Genomic DNA, 26,080 nt, shown 5'->3' on the forward strand with positions numbered 1-26,080 from the left:
TGACGACTGATCGGAAAAATAAAGTCTTCATAAAAACAACAAGAGAACACAGGGACGCGGCGACGGGGTACACGCGCAACCTTGTTCTCCAAAACAGGTCGAAGCACTTCCTCCCGGCTCGGGTAAACGGCGGAACACTACAGCAGGAGACCGACGCGAAGCGCCCGTGACAACTTCAAAGCTCCCCGTCGTCTTTGGTTTCACCCAAGATGTCACCGCAGAGCCGCCAATGACGACAATAGGCCATCTTTAGGCTTTGTTCACGTTGACGTACATCATAAATGTCCATTCGAAATTTTGTCCGAAGAAAGCAGCCGTCAAGAAAAATGGCAGCTTCCAACCAGCCGCTGCGTTCGGAATCATTCACACGTTCCCGACTCCGTCATCGCTATAAATGGATTATGATTATTTTATTTTATTTATTTTTTTTAAACAGGAACTATTTAGGGCCACTATTTAAAAATCCCCGAGTAGGGGAATGAGTGACCGATTGTGAGCCCAGCCGGAAAGAAAGGGGATCGTGGAACAGCCACGAGTGAGCGAGTGGGAAGGGTTAAAGGCAGACAGTAAAGTGAGTCCAGATGTGGCCTTATTATTAATATCTGTGGCTGATGAATGGGAAGGTAAAATTACAGGCGCCAGCCAGGGAGGCCCCGCGTGCCACCCAGGCGCTTCCCCGCCCGCCTCGCCTCCGCACTTGCACGGTCGGCGACCAAAGGAGGCTCGACCGCCCGTTCGGACGCAGCCGACTGACCGGTGGGGCGTTCGAATCGAATCCCTGAGGGTCAAGAGGGGTCAAACGGCAGGAAAAGGCGGTTGGTTTCAAATGATGAAATTAAGCCCGGGTTAGGGTTTTAAACGAGGCCGAGAGCTTCACATTTGCAGCTGAAGCCGAGATTAGGGGTTCAAATTAAGAGTCGTGGTTAGGGTTTCAAGACAGGGTTGGGCTTTCGTGTGAATTTTTCAAACCTGGTTTAAGGTTTCAAGATAGGGTTAGAGCTTCGAGCCAAATTTGGAGTTTCAAATTAGGGTTAAGGTTTTAAATGACAGTTTCAAGCCAGAGTTAGGGTTTTAGTTTTGGATTTGGGTTTCAAATCAGGGTTAGGGTTTCAAGCAACAGTTAGTGTCAGGCTTAGGCTTCGACGGCGTCGGAGGGAAGGGAGCGGACGAGGCGACGCAACGGGTGCGAGAATCTCAACATCATATTTCGTTCCAAAAACAAAGGCGAACGAGGCTCAGAGACATAATCAGAGGAGAAAATCGGACATTTTTTTGGGAACAAAAAAGGGTTCATGATACGAGAATGAAATTGTATTTTTTTTTAAAAAGAAAAAAAGTCCGATTTTTTTTTTTTTTTTTTTAAAGTAGTCATTGTCAAAAATTCAAGTCAGATATTTTCTGTCGACAAAAAAATAGTCATTGTATGAGAAAGTTGTATTTTTGAGAAAAACGTCAGATTTGAGACCAAAAAAACCAAAAACATAACAAAGTTGTCATCATGAGAGAATAACAGTCATTTTTTTTCCAGACAAAAAATGGTAATGATACAAGAAGAAAATCTTATTATTTCCGAAAAGAAAATACGATTTGAGCCACAAGTACTCATATTTTTTTTTCAAACAAAAAGAAATTCTTCCTTCATAAATTCCTATTTTTGTGTTAAAAAAGAAATCAATCAATCTTCTCCCCCCCCCCCCTAGAAAAACACGTCTATTTGGCTTTGCTCATTTGAAGTTCGGGAAACACTCCTCCTCTCGGCTTATTCTTCAGGCTTGAGACAGCGAGTTACCCGCCGGTGACCGTCAACTTCGTTATAAAGCTCGTTATCTTGAGGGGGCGAAGACGCGTCTTCCGGCGCGTTAGGGTTAAGAGTGGCCGAGAACGCAAAGCATTTCCGCTTTCGGCCCCGTGCGAACGTCTCCTCGGATTTCAGTGAGCGCGGCGGGCGCGTTTATGCTCATTAGCGGCAGCGAAGAGATCACAGACGCGGCTGCCCGCCATCCGCCGAGATGGCGGGGAGAGCGCTCGCGTCGGGGGTCTTGCAGGCTCGTGCTTCCAAGCGACGGACTTTGGAAAGGGCGGAGCAGCTCCTCGGGCATCGAATGGCACCGCCGCCTTTCGAGCTTCGCGATTTACCGGAGCCGGAAACAACGGACTTCGGATTTAACAGACCGAAGTGCAGCGGCTCCAAACGGACAAAGTCCACACGTTCCAGAATTGCCGCCGCAATTGCTGCTGCACGACGAATGCAATCAGCGACATTGTGCTGCTCCTTGCCTTGACCGCTCGGCGCCAGCGTAATGAAGACATACAGATTTACTCGACTTTATAGAATGCATTATATCGAGATGGTCACCCACGCTCAGTGAGCTGCAGTAGCAGGAGTCATCTTTCGCACAGGATAAAGATTAGACGCCTGCGAGCGTTGCGTTGCATTGTTAGCATTAAGCTAACGGGGTGTTCCAAAGCCAAAGTGGTTGTTGTTGTTTTAAATCCGCAGCATGTGATTCTGTAATTCTTGGGTGTTTGGTTTTCAAGCACGCTTCGCTGGAAGTGGGATTCAACGGCTCGAAGGCTTTTCGAACAATCGTTCGCCGTCCGCCGAATTGCCGATGGTCGTGAAGCGAGTCGAGTCGGCCGTCGTACAGCGCTTGCGTGTCAATTGCTTTTGCTCTCAAATCAAAGCAACGTCTCCTATCTGGGAAAAAAAAAATAAGAATCAAAATTTAAAAAAAAAACCCGTCAGTCGAGTCACTCTTCCCTCGAGGCGCCGCCGCATCGATAACGTTTGGTGTTCAACAGAAATATTACCGGGCCGAGTCAAAATTGCGATGTTTTCATATTCACGCAGTCCCGCGGGAGTTGCCCCCCCCCCAAAAAACAGCCAGCCTCCCTGTCGCGGTCTGCGCCTTCAAAACGGGGGCGCCCTCCACACCGTCACGTGACAAGACGAGCACACGCTGGCTTTGCTCGCGCAGACTGATGACGCGTCATGAGCGGACCTGCTCAGCCGCGGGGAAGGTCGCTCGCACAACGCGCTCCTTTCTGTCGCCGCCGAAGTGTCGTATGTCGGACGCGACACGCACAAATAGCAAGTGTACGAGCGAACCGCTATTAGGGCCACAAAGAAAAGCAAAACAAATACAAGACATAAAAACATACGTCGATTACAGCGTCGGAATAAAAGCTGAATCTTACAAGAATTCAAATGTTCCAGGAGAAAAAACAGTTGGTGCTCCGTTTTCAAGCGAGAAAGTCTCCGTTCCTCTTCATTCCATCAGTTTTTGCTCGCTGAAACTTGCCCAAATGAATATGAAATATCAAATGAAATTCAAAACCAAACCCAAAAAGTGGAAACCAAGCGGCTTTGTGACGCCGGCTGACGTTTCCAAAGAAATGCGCCCAAATGAAATCACCGCGCAGTTGACGTTTGAACATCGACAATTGAAGGATAGTAAAACCGCCAACATTTGTTTTTACCTTTGAAATCGCTCACACAACATCCCGGAAGGCAAAGTAACCTGCACCGACCTTGCACCTTGTTTGCCACTTTTTCATTTGATCTTGATCTCTATTTCTTTTCTCGTTATTACGTTGCTGCTCTGCGGGCCGTCGGAAGAATATTCCCCCTTTCACACATTCCGCTTGTCTGTTGTCTTTCTGCGTCGACGTTTACACGGCCGACTTCCTTTCTGCTGCGGGCTCAAGTGATTTCCCGAGCTCGCGGCTCCGCGGCGGAAAACGGCAGTTCGGATTTATCTCCGGCGCGGCGGCGGAGTGGAATTACGACGTCGATTTGGAATCAGCGCAACGGATCGCCGCGGCCGAGGCGAAGCGCGCCGGGCTCGGATTTCCTTCCCATTCCCGCGAGCGGCCGAGAGAGGAGACGTTCGCGAGCGGCGCGTCCCGCAAATGACACGTTTGCCGCGTCACCCGATCGGCTTTGCGCGAGCGGTGACACTCGGGCGGGTGGCGCATTCTTCCCCCGGGGCCCCGTAGACGCTCTGCGATCTTCTACTTTGACGCGGGATCGGACGGCAGCAGAAACTAGACTGTTTTCATGTCCAGCGTGTCTTTGGATTGATGTATCGGTTTGACGGTCCATTCGAACTGGGAGTGACAAAGCGGCTTGAAGCGAGCATGCGTTGCCTCTTCCTGGGAGAACTGCGCTCGCGAGTCTTCGTTTTTGGTTTCGTCGCAGCGATCTGACGATCTGACGATCTGACAGTCGCGCTCAGGAATATTTGGAAAAAAGAAAAAAAAAAGTGTCTCGATATGTTTGCGTCTGCATGAGTTGAAATGCACGGAGGAGGGCGAAGACCAGTCGAAACGGATTCAACGTTTAGTTTTGTGTGTGCGTGTCGTGACGTGGCAATTTGGCGTGGAATGGCGCACTGTCACCGAGGGCCAGTGATCAAAGGGGTGGGGGGGTTTTGGGGCGAGTGGTAAAGTTCACACCCCAGCGAGCCCTCCTCCACTTTTCCACCTCCTGCTGTGCCAGCTCCGCAGGCATGCTTATTGTTATTTGGGGGGGGGGGGGGCTTGGTAAAGGTGTTTTGAGGAACTCATCAGCACAGTGAGAGCTCAACAGACATTTAGCTGTTTGGAAGTGCACGTGATTGCTTTTATTGTGTTAGTTTAGTTGAATACACATCATTGACCTGAGGGGGGGGCTATTTCTCTGCTAGCCCCCCCCCCCGTGTAGATAGCAGCTCTCGAGGGGATCAAAGAGATTCCGGCGTGCGTGTCGCGATGGGACGAGTCCACGCCGCACGAGATGGACGCCACGCGTCAAATAGGCCGCTGTGCCAACGTGCGCACAGCGGCGCCTCCATTTTTCTCCTGCCCTCTTTGGCTCCCGTCTCTTGTGGATCCCAAGTGACTCCTCTGTTTTTTTTCCTACACGTTTGGTGTAAAACGCATTCGTAATTAGCGGAGGAAAATGGATGGATGGATGGATTAGTAATTCCGAAGAGACTTTTTTTTTTTGACTTGCCCACAAGCCCAATAACCTCTGCCATGCTCTTATAACTCCAACACATATTCAACTCTTCACCGCCACGGCGTTGTACCGCTTTGGATTTGAGATCAGCACAGCGTTGGAGTAGAAGATAAAGATGAGGCGGGCCAATCTTAGATTGTCAAGTTGCTTATGAGATGCGAAGCATCGTGAATGACGACTGAAAGAGGTGCGCTATCATTGCGAGGAGCTTTTTCTCTCTCCCCCTGAACAGAAAAAGCAACGTTTCCCTGGATCGGTTTGTCGTGCCAAAATGAACCAATGGCCGAGAAGACGAATAAAGAAGACGACGCCCACCCCGGCTATCTGTTGTGGTCATCTCGTGCAGCAATGAGCGAGGAGCGAGCAAAGCGCTTGAAAAATAAGCTCGCCAGCAGAGACATTATTTTGTTACGTCTGGCAGACAGAGAGGCACCTGGGAAATTTGAGCTGACGTCCAGTGGAGGGGGGCGGGGGGGTTGGGTGGGGGAGGGGGGAGGGGGGGGGCGTGAAGGAGGACGACGAGTGTGGAGCCGAGGTTCTTTTTCTTTTTTTCAACAAGTAGACAATGCGATTTGTGGAGAAGTTGCATTTGAATGCTGCACCGCTGAAGAATGAATGGAATTGTTGAAATGCCAAAATGTGACACCCCCCCCCCCCCCCCCCCCCCCACAGTGGCAGGAGCGCAAGATCACTCCTGCCACTGTGGTTATGATGGATATTGAACATTTCAGTCGCACAGAACTCGGTTTGAAAGGGGCGTGACAGAAAAGAAAAACAAACAAAACAAAGCATTATATGCATACCACAATGTCAAATTGGGTTCGGGTTTTATACGGGTTGGGGGTGTTACAGCCTGTCAGGGAAGAACAGGACCGTACTGGACAGGAGGGTCAGGGGGTAGAAAAAGGCTCGTGGTCGTGACCCCACATCGAGCTACTAAGTCCCGTGGGCGTACGTCTGTGGGCACGTGCGAGCGACTCCGCGCCGTCTCCGCTGTCAGAAGCGTCCCGGAATTGCTGCGCCGGCACGACGGCGACCGGTGACCCCCGTCCCGAGAGGGGAGGGGCGAGCCCCAGAGGCCCACCCGAGAACGGCCCTGCGGACAGGACGCCGCCCGCAGCGAGGGATCCGGGCCAGGTCCCGGCCAAACGCCCCAGAATTTGATTAGGCCTGCAACTAACAATTATTTTAGTCGTTGATTAATCAACCGATTATGTTTTCGATGAATCGGATCAAAAGAGGCCAAGGTGTGCACGGCAGGAACTGCGCACTTTCAAAAACAAAAAACAAAAAAACCCCAGAAACAGTAAGCGCGTGACGCAATTTTTGAGGAGCAACTTTATGGACTCGTTGTTGAAGCCCGAAATGTGGAATTCTGGGAAAAACGAGTCACTTTTTGGAAAGTTGACGGTCCGGTGCCGCTCTCGTGGTGAATTTTGTAAATGCTTGGAGCGTCGTCGTGGTTTGAATGGGTTGAGAAACGTGGTCGGACAACGTGCAGTGCAGCATGCGTGCACACTTAGCGGAGTGGATGACCAATCAGATCTTCCCAATTTCAAAAAGAATACTCGCCTGGTATTTTCCAAATCAGACCGACACCCGCGTGGATGTGAATCATCGCACCCAAGCGACACTGAACATTTCAAATGTCCTCCGCGCGTCAAATGGAGCTACGAAACGCCACGCCTTGCGCACTACCGCCATCTAGGGGTCACCAGCGCACCCGGCACTTCTTCTTCAATCGCCTTCTTCCAAGGCTCATTTTTGCCACCAACATGTCACCGTCCACGTCATCGATGACCATTTACGTCTCACCTGGTCTTTTAATCTCGTTAGTTTCACAAATTACACTTAAAGCAGAATATAACACACAGCTGCATAGAAGAAATACAAGTGGACTTGAGACGGAATTTTCCACAATCAGGAGTGCAGATCACAACAGGAACGTTTGGACAAGAAAGAAACAAAAGTTGTTTTCTGCCAATGAAAAACAATCACGTGCATTTTTTTTTTTTTTTTTTAATAAAAAGAGTCAACATGTTTTCATCCACGAAAGTGATCGTGCCTTTGAACTCAAGCGGCTCGCATTGCACAGACGGGATTGGAGTGTGCGCGTGCGCTAAAAGACAGCAGGAAAATCCGAAGGCCGCGAGTCGTGCGCGAGGTCGACGACGTGGCCTCCTCGCCGTCCGATTGTCCTCATTTCTTCCCACAGTAGCGCGGATAGCCGGCGCAGGCCTGCCGCGTGTCCGCGAGGAAGCCAGGAACGCCGCTCTGGTCGCCGGGACAACAAAGCCAGGCAACAAAAGTGAGATGACATCGCACCGAAACACATCTGCCAGCGATGATTTGCTAAAGATACGACCGTTAAAAGTGTTCTTACCTCGGCTGCCCAGTTGACCAGCCAGGTGGGAATCATCCCGCCGGGATGGTCGAAGTAGTTCACGAAAACCGCAGGGCGGAAGACCACATTCGACACGTCATTGGGCATCGTTGACATCGTCCTCCTCCTCTTCGCCATCGAACTCGTCCCACTTCAAACGCGTTCGCATTTCTCTCCTCCGCAATCGGCGGGACGAGCCGAGATCCACGGCCAAATCTTCCTCTTCCGCTCAGAAGCTGCGCTGATCGCCAAACCAAAGCGCAGCGCCGCGCCGCGCCCGCTGCCGTTTGTTTGCCAGCCTGAATTTGACAGACGAGCTGGGCGAGACCCCTTACTCGATGAATACATCCGTCGGCGGCAGTCAACGGTCGGATTCCGGTTGAGGCCTACAAGCGACTTAAGTGATAATTTCCGGATTTGTCTCACCCTCCCGCGTTTCCTGACCGACCGATTGGAACCCTTCCAACAAGTCAGTTCATTCCACAGCGTTTCAGTGCATCGGCACGCGATTCGCGTCGGCTAGTTACCGTTCGTTCCATTGCGGCCGTCGGCCTCCACGGCGACCGTCTGCTTGTAGTCTTGGACTCTCAGCACGCCGTTCTTCTCGGGATACGGAAATGGAAATGTATTTATTTCCTGATTGTTATTATTATTATTTTTTTAAATATATTTAATATAGTGTTTTACAGGACGGAAAATGAATGGATGTTTTCAACAAAATAAACAAAGGATTCATCAACGAATTGTTTGTTGAAATGTTGGGGGGGGGGAAATGAAGCAACAATTGTTTGTTTTTATTGTATGTTTTCAAATATTTGGGGGTAAATTAACTCAAAATAAATATTTTTATTTGCATGATGTTTTCAGGAAACTTAATGATTGATGATTCAGATCGTTGTTATTTTGTAAATGTTACATTTTATGGAAATGCGCACTTGACTAACTGATCAATTGTAATTTGGATACATTTGTAATCAAATTGGCACACGATGAATCGATTCATTGTGTTTTTATATTGCGAGTAAACAATATGACTCGTTTTGAATACGTTTTATGGAGGATTAATAATTTTCTTAATGATCTGTTTTAAGGAAAATATTTTTGGGAGGAGGGGAAACTCACAACTCATTTGTTCCACACTTCATTTTGCGTAAAACTACAGCATTTTATTTTTATTTGTATTCATAAATAGAAGAAGTGACTTTCAGCTTTTTCCTCTCAGCGCTCGTTATATTCTAAATATCACTTTATTGACATTGCAATTCATTCAATCCATTGCACCAGCTATATAAATTTAAAAAAAATAATAATAATAACAATAAATAATCTAAATAAAACTGCGTTTGTGAGGAAGGCAGAGCGACAAATCGGCATCTATCTACTTGGTGACTTCTACAAAGCGGAGCGGGCTCAGCTCGGCCTTGCAGCTGTCCAACGAGCCCGACGCTTTGTACTCATAAAGACCCGTTTCCCCGCTTGCGATCAAGTCAGTGATGTACTCGTGTTAGCACGTCTATGGTGTTTTGCATTCCCCCCCCCTGCTCGTATTAGGCTACTTTGCCAAATACGAACAAGAAACGGGAACACGTTGAACACGTTCCCGTTTCTTTTCATCATTTTTAAATGGGAACCCAAACCGGGAAATGACGCAATTCCACCGATTGGTTGGGAAATGATGACGAATGCTGTACAGTTGTTCTTTTATCTTTACCAGCGACATTTAGGGGCAGGCGTAGCAATTCATTGCTCCTCCACTAGATGGCAGAAGGGACATACACAACCTGTATCCACTTTTTTTGTTCGGTGCTGCACAATGAGGTCTTTTTTGGAACGCAAATGCTTCTGCGCTGGAAGGAATCAACCTACAACCTTTGGCGACTTTGGACGCGTTTACGGCGCCGCCGGCCGCGTCATGTGACCGACGATCGAGGCGGTTTCCTGAACGTCGAACCTGCTCGAGAAGTCTGTAGATTTTGACCCCCGTGGTCTCGGTCAAGAGCTGCCACCCTCCGCCCAGCCGCGGCTCGTCCAGCTCCTTCCAGGCGGCTTCGAACTCTTTCGTCCGAGAACCGCAGCGACGCCATGGCCGCGGCAGCACTGCGCCCCGGATTTTGGTCATACGGGGCGTTACGGTAATAAGACGCCGACGGGCGGCGAAGGCCACCTTCAAAATAAAAGCCGCCTGAAATTGGCAGATTTCACTGTCACTGCCACTGATTTCAAATATTCCTAAAAAAATATATAAAAATAAACCTGAGCTATCGCAACACAACGAAATATTGTAATATATATGAATGGGAACTGTGTAGTATGAATGAATGGTTAAAGTGGTAATGTTGTTGGACTTTTATTTTGCAATGCCGCATCAGATTTGGGTGGGGCCTCTTTTGTTGGGGACCTGCAGTGTCCCCCGGGACTGGACCGGGGTTGCGTTTTTTTTCCAGTCAGCGGTAATGACAGCAAAATAGGCAGTTTTCTGAGACTTTTATTTTGAAATACAATAACAGCTCTTCATCAAACCTCTTTTAGTGGAGTCCTTGCTGGTCTGTCACACAGATCTGGACTTGACTTGCGATACCAATGGGATTGTTTTAGGGTGGCTTTGGTTCAGTAGGTAGACCAGGTTCGAATCCCCGCTACGACAGTTAAAGTGTCCTTGGGCAAGACACAGAAACCTAATTTGCTCCCAGTGGGCCCGGCAGCATTCGCCCATTGGTTTATGAATGTGTGAATTTACCATTTATTTTTCATAAGGTATCAAATAAACGACATTTTGTTTTAAATGCATCTCAAGATTCCAATTAGCCTTGCTGGTTGCATTCCTTAACCGAAGAGCGTTGACGTCCGTATTCTTTTATTTTGAAGGTGGGCTTCGCCGCTCGTTGGCGAATTATTACCGTAATGAACAAGGTTCGGGGCAACCGGCTTGACCGCAGTGCGACACTGCTTCCGCTCGCAACCGACAAAATCAAAGCTTCCAAAAACACACGCGACTCGGATTGAACGCGTCCACTGCGGGAGAAGATGAACGACAATTGGGAGAAGAAAGTTATTCCCCAGCCATTAGGTCAAATCTGAATGGTTAAAGTATTTAAATATTTTAATTATTTACGGAGGTGGGAACATGTTGTTTTAATCGCAGATTTAAAAAACTCCAGCCCATGCGAGCTCGCTGTTGTTGTTGTTTTTTTTTTTTTTGCTTTTATTTATTTATTTATTTATTATTATTATTATTATTATTAAGTTGTTGTTATGACAAATTCTCAAACTGGGTATTCTCAAAATTTGCAGTAAAAAACAAAAAGCAAAAAAAAAAAAGTTTTAATTTTGACTCCGTACATAATTGGCAGGTTAAAAAAAAACACAAAAAAAAACATTTTGACTTTCTACTTTTGTATTTAAGTACTGTGCATTTGAAAGTCTGTACTTATTTTCTTTTTACTGAAGTACATGATTTGCACGAGTACTTCTACTTTGACCAGTCCAGTAGCAGCAAGTACACAGTGTGGGTACTTTTGTCACCTCTGTAAAAACGGAAATTACATTCCGGTTTCAAAATAAAAGCACTGGCGACGTGTGAGGTCAGTAGTGTTCATCGAACGCCTTAAAAGTTGAATGTCTCTTGGGCTCGATGCTATTGTTGCTCTTCTCCAAAAATTAGTCAGACTGGTAAAATTAGATGAAAATTGAACGCGCTCTTATTATGTTATGCCAGACCGGAAACAGAAGACATGTGTCTAATGTGTTCAACTTGACCCATCCGATGTGTCGTCAATGGTAGCGCGTCAGTGACGTCAGTGTGAGCTCAGAGAGCAGCCGGCCGCGCTCATGAATGGGACGCAAGTTCGTCATCGGACAATTCTGCGCAGCTTGAACGCAGCAACTGAAGTCTTTGAAGGCAGCAGAGGACATCTTCAGCATTGGACATGGATTTCGCTTCCAGGTGAGACATTTTGGATGTTTAGAAGCACTTTGGAACTTAAACAGCACACTTACTTGATGGCTTCAAATGGACCCTTGTTGACGTCCATCTATCCATTTTCCCTAGAGCTTATCCTCACTAGGGTCGCGGGCTATCTTCGGGCGAGAGGCGGGGCACACCCTGAACCGGTTGGCGGCCAATCGCAGGGCACATCCGTGTTTATATCCCATGAATAGCAGGGGTCCACTATACATTTAGAAATAATCAAATGCAAAAAAACTAACCAAAAAAAAACAAAACAAAAAAAACATTTCTTATTACCTATTACACATTGTATTTGTTATTATTTTATGATTAAAGTGAACTGTTTAACATCCAGATTTTATGTGTGGCCCTTGAGTGCGAAGGTTTGCGCACCTCTGTTGCTAATGTGTGCGTGGAGCTCAACGTGTTCATAAAAACACCATTTTTGGCCAGGGCGGTGAGTCAGTAGACCTTCCCCCCCCCCCCCAGCAGTTGTCTTCACTCTGTAGCGAAGTCCTAAACACAAGCACGGTTGAATGTGTCAGTGTGTAAAAGTCCAGTAAATCTCGTTACTGGCTCAGGGGGCCATTTTTCTGGACAACATAATAAACAAAGGCCGTCTTCCGAAATGATTTTACCCTCCCCGTGAACCCAAGTGGGATGTTGACATGTCACAATTCTATTTAAAGTGCAGTTTAAAGAGCAAAAACTAGTATAAACTACTTCTTGAGGTCACCTGTAAATGCACATTTTTAAAAAAAAACAAAAAAAAACACTTAACACTTACCATTTAATATATATTGATATCCCAATATCATTATATTTAGATATAATACAAAACAAAATGAAAAAAATCAAGTTAAATAACAATTGGGAATACATTTGAATTTGATTTATTTCATTTGAACATTTTCTGAATAAATATTTGAAAACGAGTCGTTTTAAAAGATTAACCGCAAATACGTTGTACTTAAAAGTTCAACACACCTGGACTGCATTTAACAAATGGATTGAACCGGATTAAAAAGAAATGAAACCATTTGAACATTATGCGCAAGTTTGAACGTTATCACTGTGCGCTTCAATACAGTAAGAAAAAGCAAAGAAAAAAAACTGGACTTAAAAATGATGCATGGAAGAGATAAGTCAATAGCCACGTAAAAGTTTGAAAACAAACAGTTCTAAAAGACCAAATGCAACTGTATTGTACTTAAAAGTTAAATACAACTGAACTGTGCTGAAGAAATGCACTGGTTTCGATCAAAATAATGTCGGAGTCACTGTAACATTATGCAGTGACTTTTTCAACATTTCATTGAGTGATTCTTTTGCGTACCACTAGATGGAGCCAGCATGGCCACAAATGGAATCTTTCCTTCGCCGCACAAACACTTCATGGCCGCTGAATACAAAGTTTCTCGTGTACTTTTGAACCCTCATAACTCGTCCGTTCATCCGGGAACTGCTCCAACAATGAGAATACGTGGAAAAACAAGTTTGCTGTGGGGAAATGTTGTGAAACTCATTGGATCATGAATCGCAGACAGCTGCAGTCATTCGCCGGGCGTATTTTGCGATATTTAGAAGAAAAAAACACAAGAAAAAACATCTCGGACGCTGGGGTTGAACTTTGGCACGCCGGCCTCTGGCGCCGAGCCGAGGCGAGTAATGTCATCTCCCGCGCTCTCCAGGGAATGTCTCAGCTCGTGCTGGGCTCACGCTTCCTGCGTCATTGGGCCTGAGTCAGGAGGCGGCCCGGAATGTGCCGGGGGTTACGTGGGTTCGGAGCGGCCGCCGCCTCGGGGGGGGAATCGTGACGACAAACATCTGCGGGAGGCCGCTCGTTGTTTATGACATGATTCCGGAACATTTCCAGGCCCGCTTCATCAACATTCTCTGGCCTTTCGCTACTCTACTCTGGCGATAAGCTCCGATGAGATCTTGTACCAAAGATCGGCTGGTGCTTGACCAAAAGCAGAAAAAGGATCTCTTCTCATAGTTCTAGTCAGGACTCGTGGATACGTAAGAAAAAGCTTTATTAGTGCGTACGTACAAGATGGGATGGTCCTTGATAACAGTCAGAACGATTTTAAACTCGAGTCGCGCCAATGCCGAGAAGCTCGTTCAGGAGAAAAAGGATCTCTTCTCTTAGTTCCAGTCGGCACTCGTGCGCCAAAGTCCGACGAGTTCATACGTACAAGATCTGATGGCGTTTGATCACATTGAGCGGGATTTTAATTTTTCGGACAAGACAGTCTAGGCGGGACAAAAGAAATCTCTTCTCCTGGTTGTCGTCAGCACTCATGACGAGTCAAGTTATTTGAGCTCCGACAGGTGAGATCTGACGGTGCTTAACCGCAGTGAGGAGGATTTGGAATTGCAGAGAAGCTAGTACGGGGGGGATGGTTTCTTCTCCTTGTTCCAGTCCATACTCGTGCATCAGAAAGCTCATGAAATGACTTCAAATTCCCATAAAGGAATAATTAATGAATGGCGTCTTGGTCCACACAGGCAGGCGGACCCGACCGAGGACGTAGCCTAGCCTAAGAACCATCTGAGGCCGTTGGAGTCTGCCATGCCGGAAGACGGCGTTCAGGACCCCATGAAAACCCCGGCGAGCGCAGAGAAATCCGGCGGCGGTGCCGAGCGCCTCGCCGTCGCCGCGACGACGGTCAACATCCCCCTGGTCAACGAGGTCCAGCTGACGGCGGCGACGGGCGGCGCCGAGCTGTCGTGCTACCGCTGCACGGTCCCGTTCGGCGTGGTGGTCCTGATCGCCGGCGTGGTGGTGACGGCCGTGGCTTACAGCTTCAACTCGCACGGCTCCACCATCTCCTACTTCGGACTGGTGCTGCTCTCGGCCGGACTGGCGCTGCTGGCGTCCAGCGCCGTCTGCTGGAGAGTCCGACTGGAAGGCAAAAAGGAGCGGCGGCGCGAAAGCCAGACGGCGCTGGTGACCAATCGGAGGAACCTTTTCACGTGAGCGCCACCCGGCAGGAGGAGGAGGACGAGCAACTGTAAGAACCAGAGACGGGGGGCCCCGGTCACATGACTTATGCCGCCGGAACGCAGCGAAGGCTCGACTCGACTTTGTCTTGCAATTCGTGAGACTGGACTTGACTTTGACTTGAGCGACAGTCGACACGCTGCATATTTGCCAGAAGAAGATGCAGAGAAGGTCCCCAACTAAGCTCTAAGTAATACTTGTTGTCCCCACGTCCCAGAGAGAACACTGTAAGTGACTTCCTCCCACCTCTAGTAGGAAATGTCCAGGATTGTTAGAGGGAAGACGGCGCGGAGAACAGAACTCAAGCGTGCGCGCACCATTGAAGACAAGATTGTGAAAGTCCAGGGATGACTTATTGACCCGTTTAAATGTTGATTCATGTCAAGTTGCATCACGAACCGACGGTACTGGATCCGAGGAGCACTCCGCACTTTTGTGTCAGTGCGCTTCAACCTCATTTTGGTCTTACGACGGACTCTGAAACCCTAAATCCCACGCAACGTGGCAATAGGTCACGATCGTACGGGAATGTTGCTCTGAAATAAACCCTTCAAATGTACCCGACGACCAATCAAGTCAATGATTTGTGATCAATCCACATTTCATCCCTGTTCACGTGCTCCAAATGCACCTTCGAGGCATTGTATATTCGTTATCTAAAGGTTGCAAGTACAATGAACTGGAGTGGGCTTCAGTCGACATGTTGTCATACTAAACTGCAAATGATGTTCATCTTCACGAAGTAAAACGATCCAAAACGAATCCAACTCTTAATTGTTATCACGAATGGTCAGCGTCATAAAGAAAATCATGATCTCGGTTAGAATGACAATCTTTGTATAAGAAAATGTATGCTCATTTGAATAAAGTGGAGTACATAGAAATCCCCGTTATTTCTGTATTTTAGTTTGTTTGTTTTGTGAGCACAAAAAAAACCCCAACAACAACAACAACAGCTGATCAAACCTCGATGCACAAGCGCTGCTCACCCGTTCTCCAGGGGAGAGCCCGGACACCCCGCGGAGGAAACTCATTTCGGCCGCTTGCATCGAGATCTTGTTCTCCCGGTCGCGAGCCGCGGGCAGGCGAAGGCAGGAACGTCGATCGACCGGTAAATCGAGAGCTCGGCCTTTCGGCTTAGCTCCTTCTTCACCACGACGGACCGATACAAAGTCCGCATCACCGCAGACGCCGCACCGATCCGCCTGTCGAGCTCCCGTTCCGTTCTACGCTCGGTCGTGAACAAGACCCCGAGATACTTGAACTCCTCCACTCGGGGCAGGATCTCATCCCCGACCCGGAGAGGGAACGCCACCCTTTTGCGTCTTAAGGAGCACGGTCTCAGATTTAGCGGTTCCGATTCTCATCCCAGCCGCTCCAGTGAGAGTTGGAGCTCACGGCCTGATGAAGCCAACAGAACCACGAAAAAGCACAGACGCGATACCGAGGCCACCAAACCGGACCCCCTCTCGGCCTCGGCTGCACCGAGAAATTCTGTCCATGAACGTTACGAACAGAATCTGTGAAAAAAGGTCAGCCTCGTCGGAGTCCAACCCTCACCGGAAACGAGTCCGACTTACGACGCGGACCAAACTCTTGACTCCGGTCGTACAGGGACCGAACAGCCCGTATCACGGGGTTCGGTACCCCGTACTCCCGAAGCACCCCGCCCCCAGAGGACTCCCCGAGGGACACGGTCAAACTCCTTCTCCAAGTCCACAAAACAAATGTAGACTGCTTGGCCAAATTCAAATTCCCATGCACCCTCGATGACCCTGCCGAGGGTGAAGAGCCGGTCCGCTGGTCCGCTGTTCCACGGCCGGGACGAAAACCACACCGCTCCTCCTGAATCTGAGATTCCCTTTCTCTCCTGTACTCGGTTCGCGACAATTTAAAGTCCCGCTGAAAATATGCTGTACATTACCAGTTGGATTTTTATTTTTTAATAAACAACATTTTCGGTAACGGCGCCCTTGAATTTGAATATGGTGAGAATGAATGAAGGCCTCCCCTCAATTAAAGACACCAAATTGTGCGTGGAGGCAAAAGAAAGTCCAAGTCTCCCGCATTACTGCGCTCGCCGGCCGGCCAGCCCGGTTGGAAATAGCCGGTCCGTGGAAGTTTATTTACAGACAGCCTTTGCGTTGCTATGCATCCGCGTGACACTCGACACTACAACTCAACGCCTGGCTTGCGTCAAAGGGGGCATGACAACACAACACACACACACACACAAGCCTTTTTCACACAGATCCTGCAAAATTAAGAGCCGAAATATCCGTCATTTCAAATCAAATTTGAACGTGATTGGTTTTTGCGGGGTTTTCCAGTGTACAGGAAAGTCTAAATTGCAAGTGTAGTACCGCTCTGTGCCACAACACTGAGCAGAGATGAAAAAGAGGCAGAGAAGGTGCTCAAATAAGATGCGGTAATAGTCGCTCCCACAGAGAAGAGAGAATACAGTTGGTGCCTTGAGATATGAGTGCCTCGCCCAAGTTCGCTAGGCCGTTTTTTTCTCTTTAGACACGGAGATATGGGGCCGGCAAACTTCACGACATCAGTTACTACTGTACTGTCCAACTGTGTGTTTTTATACACTGCAATACGATTAAGTGCAATTTTTCCGCTGAATGAAGCACAAAAATGAATTTGGATGTTGTTCGGCTCGGCGAGAACGGATTTATTGCATTTCCATTCATCTCAATTGGAAACGATGATTTGAGAGACAGGCGTTTTGAGATCCAAGCGTAATCGCAGAACCAGTTAAAGACATATCTCAAGGTACCGGCGTATGCCCGTGAGCATTGTTGGATGCTCTTTTTCTGTGTATGTTGAAGTAGCAGCCGTCTGAAGATTTACAATGACTTTAACGTCGATGCTAACTTCCGTTAGCCCATCTCCGACGCTTTGCATGATATATTTGCATGTTAGGCAAAATGATTTGGTTTGCTTGAACATTTTGTTGTCTGAATGTACAAAATTGAATTCTCTTTTCTTTTATGTGTGAGTTTTACAGTAAACTTCAACCGGGAGTGACGTAAACAGCTTGAAGCAAGCACGCTGCGCCTCTTTTGGAGTGAGAACAATGGAATATGTCGCGAAGTCTCACTTGTTTTGTTTAAATGCATGTGGAAGAGGTAAAACTATCTCAAATGTTGTATAAATAGTCTCCATAACATAGTCCCCGCGGTAGACGGGGATTGGCTGTACTTCCTCAATGTCCAATCAGATTTCTTCGTCGACATCCCCTACCCCGCTAAAACAGCCACTCGGGCTTCCTATGGTGCGTTTAGAGTCCGGAAGATAGCCACGATCTGTTGTGATGCGTGTCAACGGTGGCGGCGACTCTGCAGGATGCTTGACGGGAGCGGATCTCCTTGACGCCGACCAAAACCTTCACAGGAGAATCCCACGCCCACTGGAAGGAAGTCACGTCAGTGGCGTGCGTGAAGGTGAGCCAACTGTGTGTGTGCGTGTGTGTGCGTGCTTGGGCGTGTGTCACGCTCGGCAGCCACTTCCTGTCCTCGCCCAGAATCCGGACCCATTCAAGATCATTTCAAGATCTAAAAAAAACAAAAAACAATTTCTCCTGGTCCTTCTTGCTAAGTCAGAAGTCGGATTTGGTATTTCGGCGCACCGCCCGGAATCACGATGCACGAGCGCTGATGAGAACTCCGAGAAGAGAGATCTTTTCCCTCCTGGACTCTGCAATTGAAAGTCGTCCTCCGCCCTGGCTGGGACTCTCTGATGTTCTGCCAAGAGTTGCAAGTGTTGGCCACGCTCGCTCCCCGAGGTGGTCCCGGCCCACCCGGCCCTCATACTGACACGTCGTTGACAGAAAGGGTTTGGGAGGTGTTCCGGACCTCCCAAATCCTGCTCGCTTGAGTTCTACTCGGACGACGCAATCTTCATTTTACTTTGCCTCTGAGCAGGTACAAACTTCACTGATTGGCCCAGTGGGAAAAACCAAAAAGTGTCCGTTTTTTTACTCCTTCACAGGCTCGTCAAAGACAACGTTGTCTGTTTGCCACCTATTTAAATGAGCAGCAGAGATACAACTGTCTGTTTGGAACTATTCATAGCAACAACAAAAAAACATCGTTGTCTTGTTCGGACGTAACCATAGCAACAATAAAGACACAATTATCTGTCTGCTGCTTTCTTCATAGGGATATCGCGGACAAAGTTGCCTGTTTTGTTAGCTCATACAAGGGACATCAACGACACGACTATCTGCGACTTATTCAAAGTGGGGGCGGAAAAACCCCACAATTTTCAGTTAAGGACTTCATCATAGCGACAACAAAAACATCATTATCAATTGGCACATCAAAGTCAATTTTGTGTTTGTCGCATAATAATCATCGGGATATCACAGACAGAAATGGACTTTTTTAATTCAACCAGCGACACACAATTGTCTGCAACTTAATTGTAGCGACAGCAAAGACAAAACAGAGTCGCCGGGTTATCTAAGACACAATCTTCAGTTGGTTTCGTTGTTGTTGTTTTTTTGACCCGACCGTTACGACATCAAAGACACGATGTCTTTTGGTCACCTATTTATAGGGACGTCGTAGACACGGTTCGTCTGTTCGCGAGTTGATCATGTTTGTACAAACATCCTCTCATCTGAACGTCGTTTGGACAAGAACATCTGGCACGAAGCGGACCTAAACCTCTTTTGTTCCCAGCACGTCAGTTCTGGAGTGATGAAATCCACGTGTAGGACCACATGTTGGCCTGGCCTCGAATGACGCACGAGCCGTCGAGGCTAACATGTTCGCAACGGTTAATTATATTAGTGTGATGAAACGTGAAACACTCTTGATGCTTTGAAGTGCACTTCATGGGGGGGGGGGCCTGTATCGTGTTTCATCTTTGATGTTGAAATTCAAACAACGGCACTCGTTCCTTAGCCAACAAAAACAAACGGAAAGTGGTGTCGATCCTAACAAACGCTGCACGGGGACAAAGGGGACGTTAAATTGTGGATGTCGATCGTCGGGACATTAAAGTCACATCTGTCCATTTGGGGCTTAATCGTAGCAATAATAAAGACACAATACATCGTTGTGATATCAAAGACACAATGGTCTGTTTGCTACTTCATCAGAGGGGCATTACAGACACAATTGCTTACCACGTAACACATTCGCTGCCATTGACGGCTTCAGAAGTCAAATATCCACGTTAACTGGGAAGGCCGGCAGTGAATGAGTTTTAATCATAGTGACATCAAAGACACTGCCTGTTTGCGACTTACACAATTACAGGTTTGGGTCTTTGCGCAGTCCTCAAGATTTCAAAGGCACACCCGTCGACGTGCTGCTCAATCATAGGGACGTCAAAGATACAACTGTCCATTTGCTAGTTTTATAAGAGAGGCATTCAAGATAATTGTTTGCTACTGAACCAAGCGACAAAGCCGCAATTGTCTGTTTGCAACTCACACAGTTGTCTATTTGCTACATAGTCGTATGGACATCCAAGACACAACATTTCAACATTGCTACATTTCTGAACGACATTGAAGCACGTTTTTTTGTGACTTAATTAGAGCGGCTTCAAAGACACAATGGTCTGTTTGCAACTCACACGACAGTCAGTCAGTCGTGTCAGCGGCTTAGCGTAATCAAAGACACAGCTGTCTGTTTGCGACTCAATCATGCGGACGTCAATGACACTACTACTACGACAGAGGCTGCCAGCACCGCACTGAACTCAACGTGCGCTCCAATGGAAGCTAACGTGAGCACGCGGCATGTGTTTGGTGTGTGTATTTGTAAGTGTGCGAGTGTGTGTCTTTGAGCAAGGCGTTCGCTGACCGGCGGCGACCGCAGACCAGCGGGGAGTCGTAAAAGCGATGCCTGGCCATTGTGTGTCGTACGTCATCGCGACTGCCCGCGCAGGAATGTTTGATGCCGACGTATGCCAAAGAATTCCGAGGCGGGCTCATCAACAACCACCCCCTGCTGTGAACCCCCACCCCCAAAGTGAGAGGGTGGCAGGGGTGGGCGGGGTGGCTGAAAAGATAAATGGGGCTTGTATGCTTGGAAGTGAAAAGTGAACTTGTTACACAAGGCGTGATGTTGTAAGAAGAATTACAGGAGGGCCGCTTGGTTTGTTGACACCTTCCGCTCTCTTGCACCCTCCACCCTCTTAACTCCCCCGCGCGGCCCCCAGTTTATTCTGTTAGCGCACAGGCAACGGTCACGCGTATGCCGACGATTGTTTGGGACGAAAATGTCCTTTTTCTTTGCATTTTGAAAGTGCAGATGATGATGTTGCCCAACCTATAATGGCAAAATGCTTTCAAATGTTCGAATTTGAACGAACCCTCACCTTTAACCCTATCTCCCAAAACATGGAAGTACCCTCAACCCTAATCATATCACACAACCAAAACTATAAATCCTCATCTGTATATCCTAACTCAAATTCCTACTCCTAACCCTCAAGCCAACCATCAAACCTAAACCCAAACTGTCAACCTAACCCTACACCCACACCCTAATCCAATACCCAAATCCTCCAACCTAACATCTCTCTATTCTCAACCCCTGAACCCACTAACCCCACCCTTGACTCTAACCCTAACTGTTTAACCTTATCCACTTAACCCTCTAATCTTTATCCTCACCTAAAACCCGAACTTTAACACTCTATCGCCCGCGCACTCTAGCCCTAACCCTTTTGCTGCTATTTTATTTGTCCACTTGAGGTCCCCATCCTCACGTTACAACACACACACGCACACACACGCGCACACACATGCTTCTTTAGCATTACTCAATTTGGTGATTTACCAAACGTATGAGTTGCAGATACTGAACTCAGTCAATTGGCCTTCTCTGTGTCATTGCTGCCACATTGAACTCATTTAGCCAATGAGGCCGACTGCATCAGCGATACAGTGACCTTTACGAAAAATCTGCAATGCGCTGAATCGGCAGTAAATGAACCGCGATCAAGCGACAGATTGCCGCGTTTCGCTATACTGTCACCGAAATCGGTAAAACGCAACAAAACGATGTGGTTGAAGAAAGCTACCTTGATTTCCGAGTGCTCCAACTTCCGAGCTGTCGCTTTTTTTGTTCTTTTCTTTTTTGCTGCGAGCCGAAATATGAGTTATGAGTGAACTTCAGATAAGCCGCTGCTCGAGTGACGTGAAAAAAAAAAGAAGTTAGTGTGGGAAACGGCTTAACGTCCATAAAATCCAAAATATTGGGTCGACCATTGGCATCGGACATACTTCATTCGTAGATATGTGAAGGGCGGACATTGAACCCTCTGAACCGTCGTAGTTAGGCGGTTCACTGCGCACATCGTCATAAGGAACACCAACGATTTGACTCTTATTCCTCTCTGGCCACATTCGCGACGTTTTTCACCTCCCTGAGTCAATACTAATACTAATACACAGAAACAACGGAATGAGTGACGCATCCTCGGCGAGAGGAAGCGATGAAGATGGGCGAGGACGGATGAGGACAGACGCTCAAACGCAAACATTTGGGCCCGGCAGGAAGGAAAAGCAGTTGGAGCGTCATCTGCGTTTGGCACGTCACTCGCAACGCACCGCTGGTTGGACACCAGATCATCACACGCAATACAAATTGGCGCAATAAGTGAACACTCACCGACTACTTTTATTTGCGTTTACTATTACGAGTGCTTCCGCGTGGGTGTTCAAGACACCCTCGTCCAATGTGAGTGTGGAAACACCCGTCACGTGGCCGCAAGTGTGGCAAAAAGTGGGAGTGTTGAAGTCTTTCATTGGGAAAATTCATGCGGATGCAGCCAAAGCGTTGATTTTGCTGCAACCTTTCACGAAGACAAGTGGTGGTGTTGAAAAACATTCATTCAGTGTGGGTGTGACAAAAACAGTTCCTTTCACAGGAAAAGTGTGGGAGTTGAAACACCCAGATCCCCGTGGGTGCATTATAAAAATGGGGGTGATTTAAAACCGACTTCCACCACGGGGGTGGCAAAAAATGTTGGTGTTGAAACCTTGGATTGAGAAACGTGTGGGTGTAAGAAAAATGTGTGTGGAAATGGGAAAAGTATGGGTGTTGAAACACATCCGATGTGGGTGTGACAAAAAAAGATCAAGTGATTGTTGCAATACCCAGATCCATTGCAGGTGTGACAACAATGTGGGTATTGAATCCTTTCATTTTTCTTTCACATTTCCCTGGAGAAAGTGCGGGTGTTAAAACACTCACATCCCTACGGGCGTGGCAAAACAAGTGGGATTTGAAGCCTTTTACCGGGTTCAGTGTGGGTGCCACGAGAAATGTGGGTATTGAAAACGTGGGCATTGTGTGTGTTTGCGTGTGTGGGAACTCTCACATCACCCGCGGATGCAATGAAAGTGTTCGAGTTAAAACCTTTAACCAGGAAAGTGTGGGTGTTAAAACACATACATTGGGGGGGGTGACAGAAATCTGGGTGTTCAAATCTTTCACTGGAAAAAGCGCGAGTGTTGCAACACCCATCTCTGACATCTGCGAGTGCAGTTTGAATTGCGCTCGGCTGAGTTTCAAATAATCTTATGTCGAGTCGCAACTTAACGGCGGCTCGTGTTCGAGTCCGCGGGCGGCCGGCGAGCTGAGAGGCTTTGAGGCTTTGAGGCTTTGAGGCTTTGAGGCTTTGAGGCTTTGTCCGACCCCATGGAACGTCTCGGCCGTGACGCAGCAGGAAGATGGACGAGGGCCCGCCCTGCCGCCCGCCCTTAATCCCCCCCGACAAGCGCAGCAATGAACGCCGCCCGTCTCAATTACTTGCGCCACCTGCTCAGTCCAGGTGACAGTCGCAAAGATGAAAATCACAACCTGCCCAAGTATTCTTATTACTCAATTGTTCTTATGATGTATTTTACAGCTGCACATTTAGCTAGCGAGCTGGTTGGTTCTGAACGAAATGCAGTTTCACGCGTAAAACCAGGTGTGTTGAAGCATCCGCACGTTGGTGAAAAGATTCAACGCCCGATTTTTTGTCTCACCCATGGGAGAGGAGAGTGTCTCAACTCCCACGCCTTTCCCGATGAAATGTTCAACACCCACACTTTTCGTTGCAACCGTGGAGATGCGGGTTATTCGAGAGCCACAATTTTCCCTATGAAAGGTGTCATCACCCACACTTTTCGTCGCAGTCACGGAGTTGCGGGTGATTGAATATCCACATTTCTCCTCACGAAATCTTTCAACACCCCCACTTTAGTTCAGGACGGGCTTCAACGTCTACACTTCTCATCGCACCTGCAGCGGATGACATGTTTTAACACCCAGACATTTCCCGGTGAAAGGTTTCAACACCCACCATTTTCTTGATGGGAACTTTGAACACCGACAGTATCCATCACAACCACAAGGGATGTGGTTAATTTAACTCCCACACTTTTCCTGCTAAAAGGTTTCAAAACCCACACTTTATCTGATGAAAGGCTTCAACATTTGCACTTTTTGTTGCACCCATGGAAAATGTTGAAACACCCACATTTTTGACGATGAAATGTTTCAATACCCACACTTTTCGGCACACCCGCAGGGTATGATGTGATTCAACACCTAGACATTTCCCAGGGCAAGATTTCAACACCCACACTTTTCCTGGTAAAATGTTTCAACACCCACATTGTACCTGCTGAAAAGATTCAATACCCACACCTTTCGTTGCACTTGCGGGGGATAAAGGCATTTCATCATCCACCCTTTTAGCTGTATTCCAACACCCGCGCATTTTCCCGTAAAAGGTTTCAACACCCACACATTTTCCTGTGAAAGGGTTTCACACCCCCACTTTTCCCGCTGTTACTGCACAACGGGTAACGAGAGGTACACAATGCCAGCAATATCATTGCTGTTTACTCTGCTGCCCTCTCGCGTTAAAGACGAATATTGTCGTCGTCCGGTCGAATAAGACGTCGGTCATGTTTGTCATGTCGTGCGTAATGGGGACCGCTTTTCGTAGAAGGAACAACAAAGCTGCTCCACATCCACATCCTCTTCCCCGGCGGGTGGAAGCACGGCCACGGCAGATGGACGCGCGAGATAGACAAACACTCGCACAACGAAACCAACTCCGCCCGGGAGGAGCGGTGGAAAACGGCGCTTTGTCCGCGTGAGGAGGAGGAGGAGGAAAAGGGAGGAAGAGCGGGAAGAGGAGAAGGATGAGGAGGGAGACAAGGATGAGAAACGAGAGGAAGAGTGGGAGGAGGAGGAGGAGGGGGAGGAAGGCAAAAGGGAGGAGGCTAAGTCCAGGAGGGCGTAGCTGCACTGCAGGAAATGCACGAGTTGCTGCTCAATGCTGCCCCCTGCAACCCACTAGCCGCTATTACCTCCTGAAAACATTCAACAGGCCTTTCCAATTTGGCACCAAAATCGGCAGGACGTCACATTTCCAAGTACTTCCTGCTCCCTTACTTCCTGGCAGAAAAAAAAAGTTGTCGTTCGTGTTAATCGTACAATTTGTCTCTACCTTGGCGCTCATAAACATATTCGGTGGCTTGCGCATGAGCGGATTATCGCAATGAATGTTTGAAGGCTTCATCCAAAAACACGATGAGTGACAGCCGCCTTTAATCCCTCCAACTAATGTGTTTATCCAAATAGAAATTTGTATTTTTGTTTTTTTTAATTTGGCAAAAGTCGACATCTGTACTTGATCATGGAGGGAAAACAAGTAGTTTGAGCATTTCCTGTATTCCCTTGATATCCAGTTTAAGGTCCATGTACAACTTTGGCATACTAGTAGGACAACGACATGTCACTAGTCAGGCAAAACGCTTCACTCGTAGTGCTAGTAGCGCTAGTGTTCCTCATTAGTGCGCCCTCATTCTAGTACACTCAATTGTTACGAGTGAGGACAAAGAGTGTACTAGTGCATGGACAATTAGGGGCTACACTACTATAGTACAGTATCGTATATTTTGTATGGTACAAACGTGTACTAGTTCATGGACCTTAAGGTGGTTATCAAGTATATTGCATAAATACTCAAAAGGCTTTCTTTGCCTGCTAGCACGGTAACCTTAGCTCCTTTCCTGCGTCCTGCCCTCCCTGCCCTGACGTGGAATTTCGCCAGATGGCCGCTGCCGCCAATCCCTGCTCACAATCGGGATTAAGATAACGCCACGCACACGCACACGCACACACACACACTCACAAATGCAGGCGCGGGCATGATGTAAGCGAGAATCTGTCACCGGGGTGGCAGCTGAACTTATTAAAGTGAGCCACCGATCGGGCGCTCGGAGGAGCGGCGCCCATCAACGTCTTTGCGTCACTAAACTTAGCTACGTCAAGCTGCGAGGAACATGGAGGTGGCAGGACGGGCGGACGCCACGGCTTGTGGCCCGGGCGCCGTCTCGCGCGCTTGAGCTTCCTAACGGCCGCGGCGGGTGAAGCAGCATGCGGCGGGAGTCATGGGCTTTCTGGAAAACTACCAGGAGATCGACCCGGTCACCCTCAACTTGTGCATCCTGATCGCCAGCTACGTCATCCTGCTCCTCGTCTTCCTCATCTCGTGTATCATGTACGACTGCCGCGGGAAGGACCCCACCAAGGAGTACGCGCCCGACCCGCAGCCCACCCAGTCGCCCATCCGCCTGGTGGTTATGCAGAGCTCCCCGGCTCCCGTGGCGCGCTGGGATGCCGCCGACATGGTCGCCACCTACCACGAGCCCTCGCATGCTGAATTCCGGGAGAAGAAGAGCACCATGGTTTGAGCGGACGCGGG

The 26,080-nt window shown here is 48.1% G+C and overlaps 3 protein-coding genes across 3 annotated transcripts; 2 read left to right on the top strand and 1 right to left on the bottom strand.

Annotated features, from left to right (window-relative positions):
* Positions 1–6,811: 6,811 nt before the first annotated feature.
* Positions 6,812–9,618, bottom strand: pctp (phosphatidylcholine transfer protein). The gene is given in 6 exon segments (XM_061700857.1): positions 6,812–7,276; positions 7,386–7,455; positions 7,915–8,039; positions 8,782–8,860; positions 9,341–9,441; positions 9,443–9,618. Coding segments are annotated over 6 exon segments (477 nt in total). The 5' UTR covers positions 9,470–9,618; the 3' UTR covers positions 6,812–7,201.
* A 1,000-nt stretch (positions 9,619–10,618) lies between these two features.
* Positions 10,619–15,222, top strand: tmem100a (transmembrane protein 100a). Its single transcript, XM_061700797.1, has 2 exons — positions 10,619–11,328; positions 13,843–15,222. Exon 2 carries the CDS (start codon positions 13,907–13,909, stop codon positions 14,312–14,314), a length of 408 nt encoding a protein of 135 aa, XP_061556781.1. The 5' UTR covers positions 10,619–11,328; positions 13,843–13,906; the 3' UTR covers positions 14,315–15,222.
* A 10,301-nt stretch (positions 15,223–25,523) lies between these two features.
* On the top strand, positions 25,524–26,069 carry LOC133414794 (small integral membrane protein 36-like). The gene has a single exon (XM_061700426.1). The coding sequence runs from the start codon at positions 25,767–25,769 to the stop codon at positions 26,067–26,069; it is 303 nt and encodes a 100-aa protein (XP_061556410.1). The 5' UTR covers positions 25,524–25,766.
* The last annotated feature ends 11 nt before the right edge of the window (positions 26,070–26,080 follow it).

This window comes from Phycodurus eques, chromosome 16, assembly GCF_024500275.1.
Source record: "Phycodurus eques isolate BA_2022a chromosome 16, UOR_Pequ_1.1, whole genome shotgun sequence".
Lineage (NCBI taxonomy): Eukaryota > Metazoa > Chordata > Actinopteri > Syngnathiformes > Syngnathidae > Phycodurus > Phycodurus eques.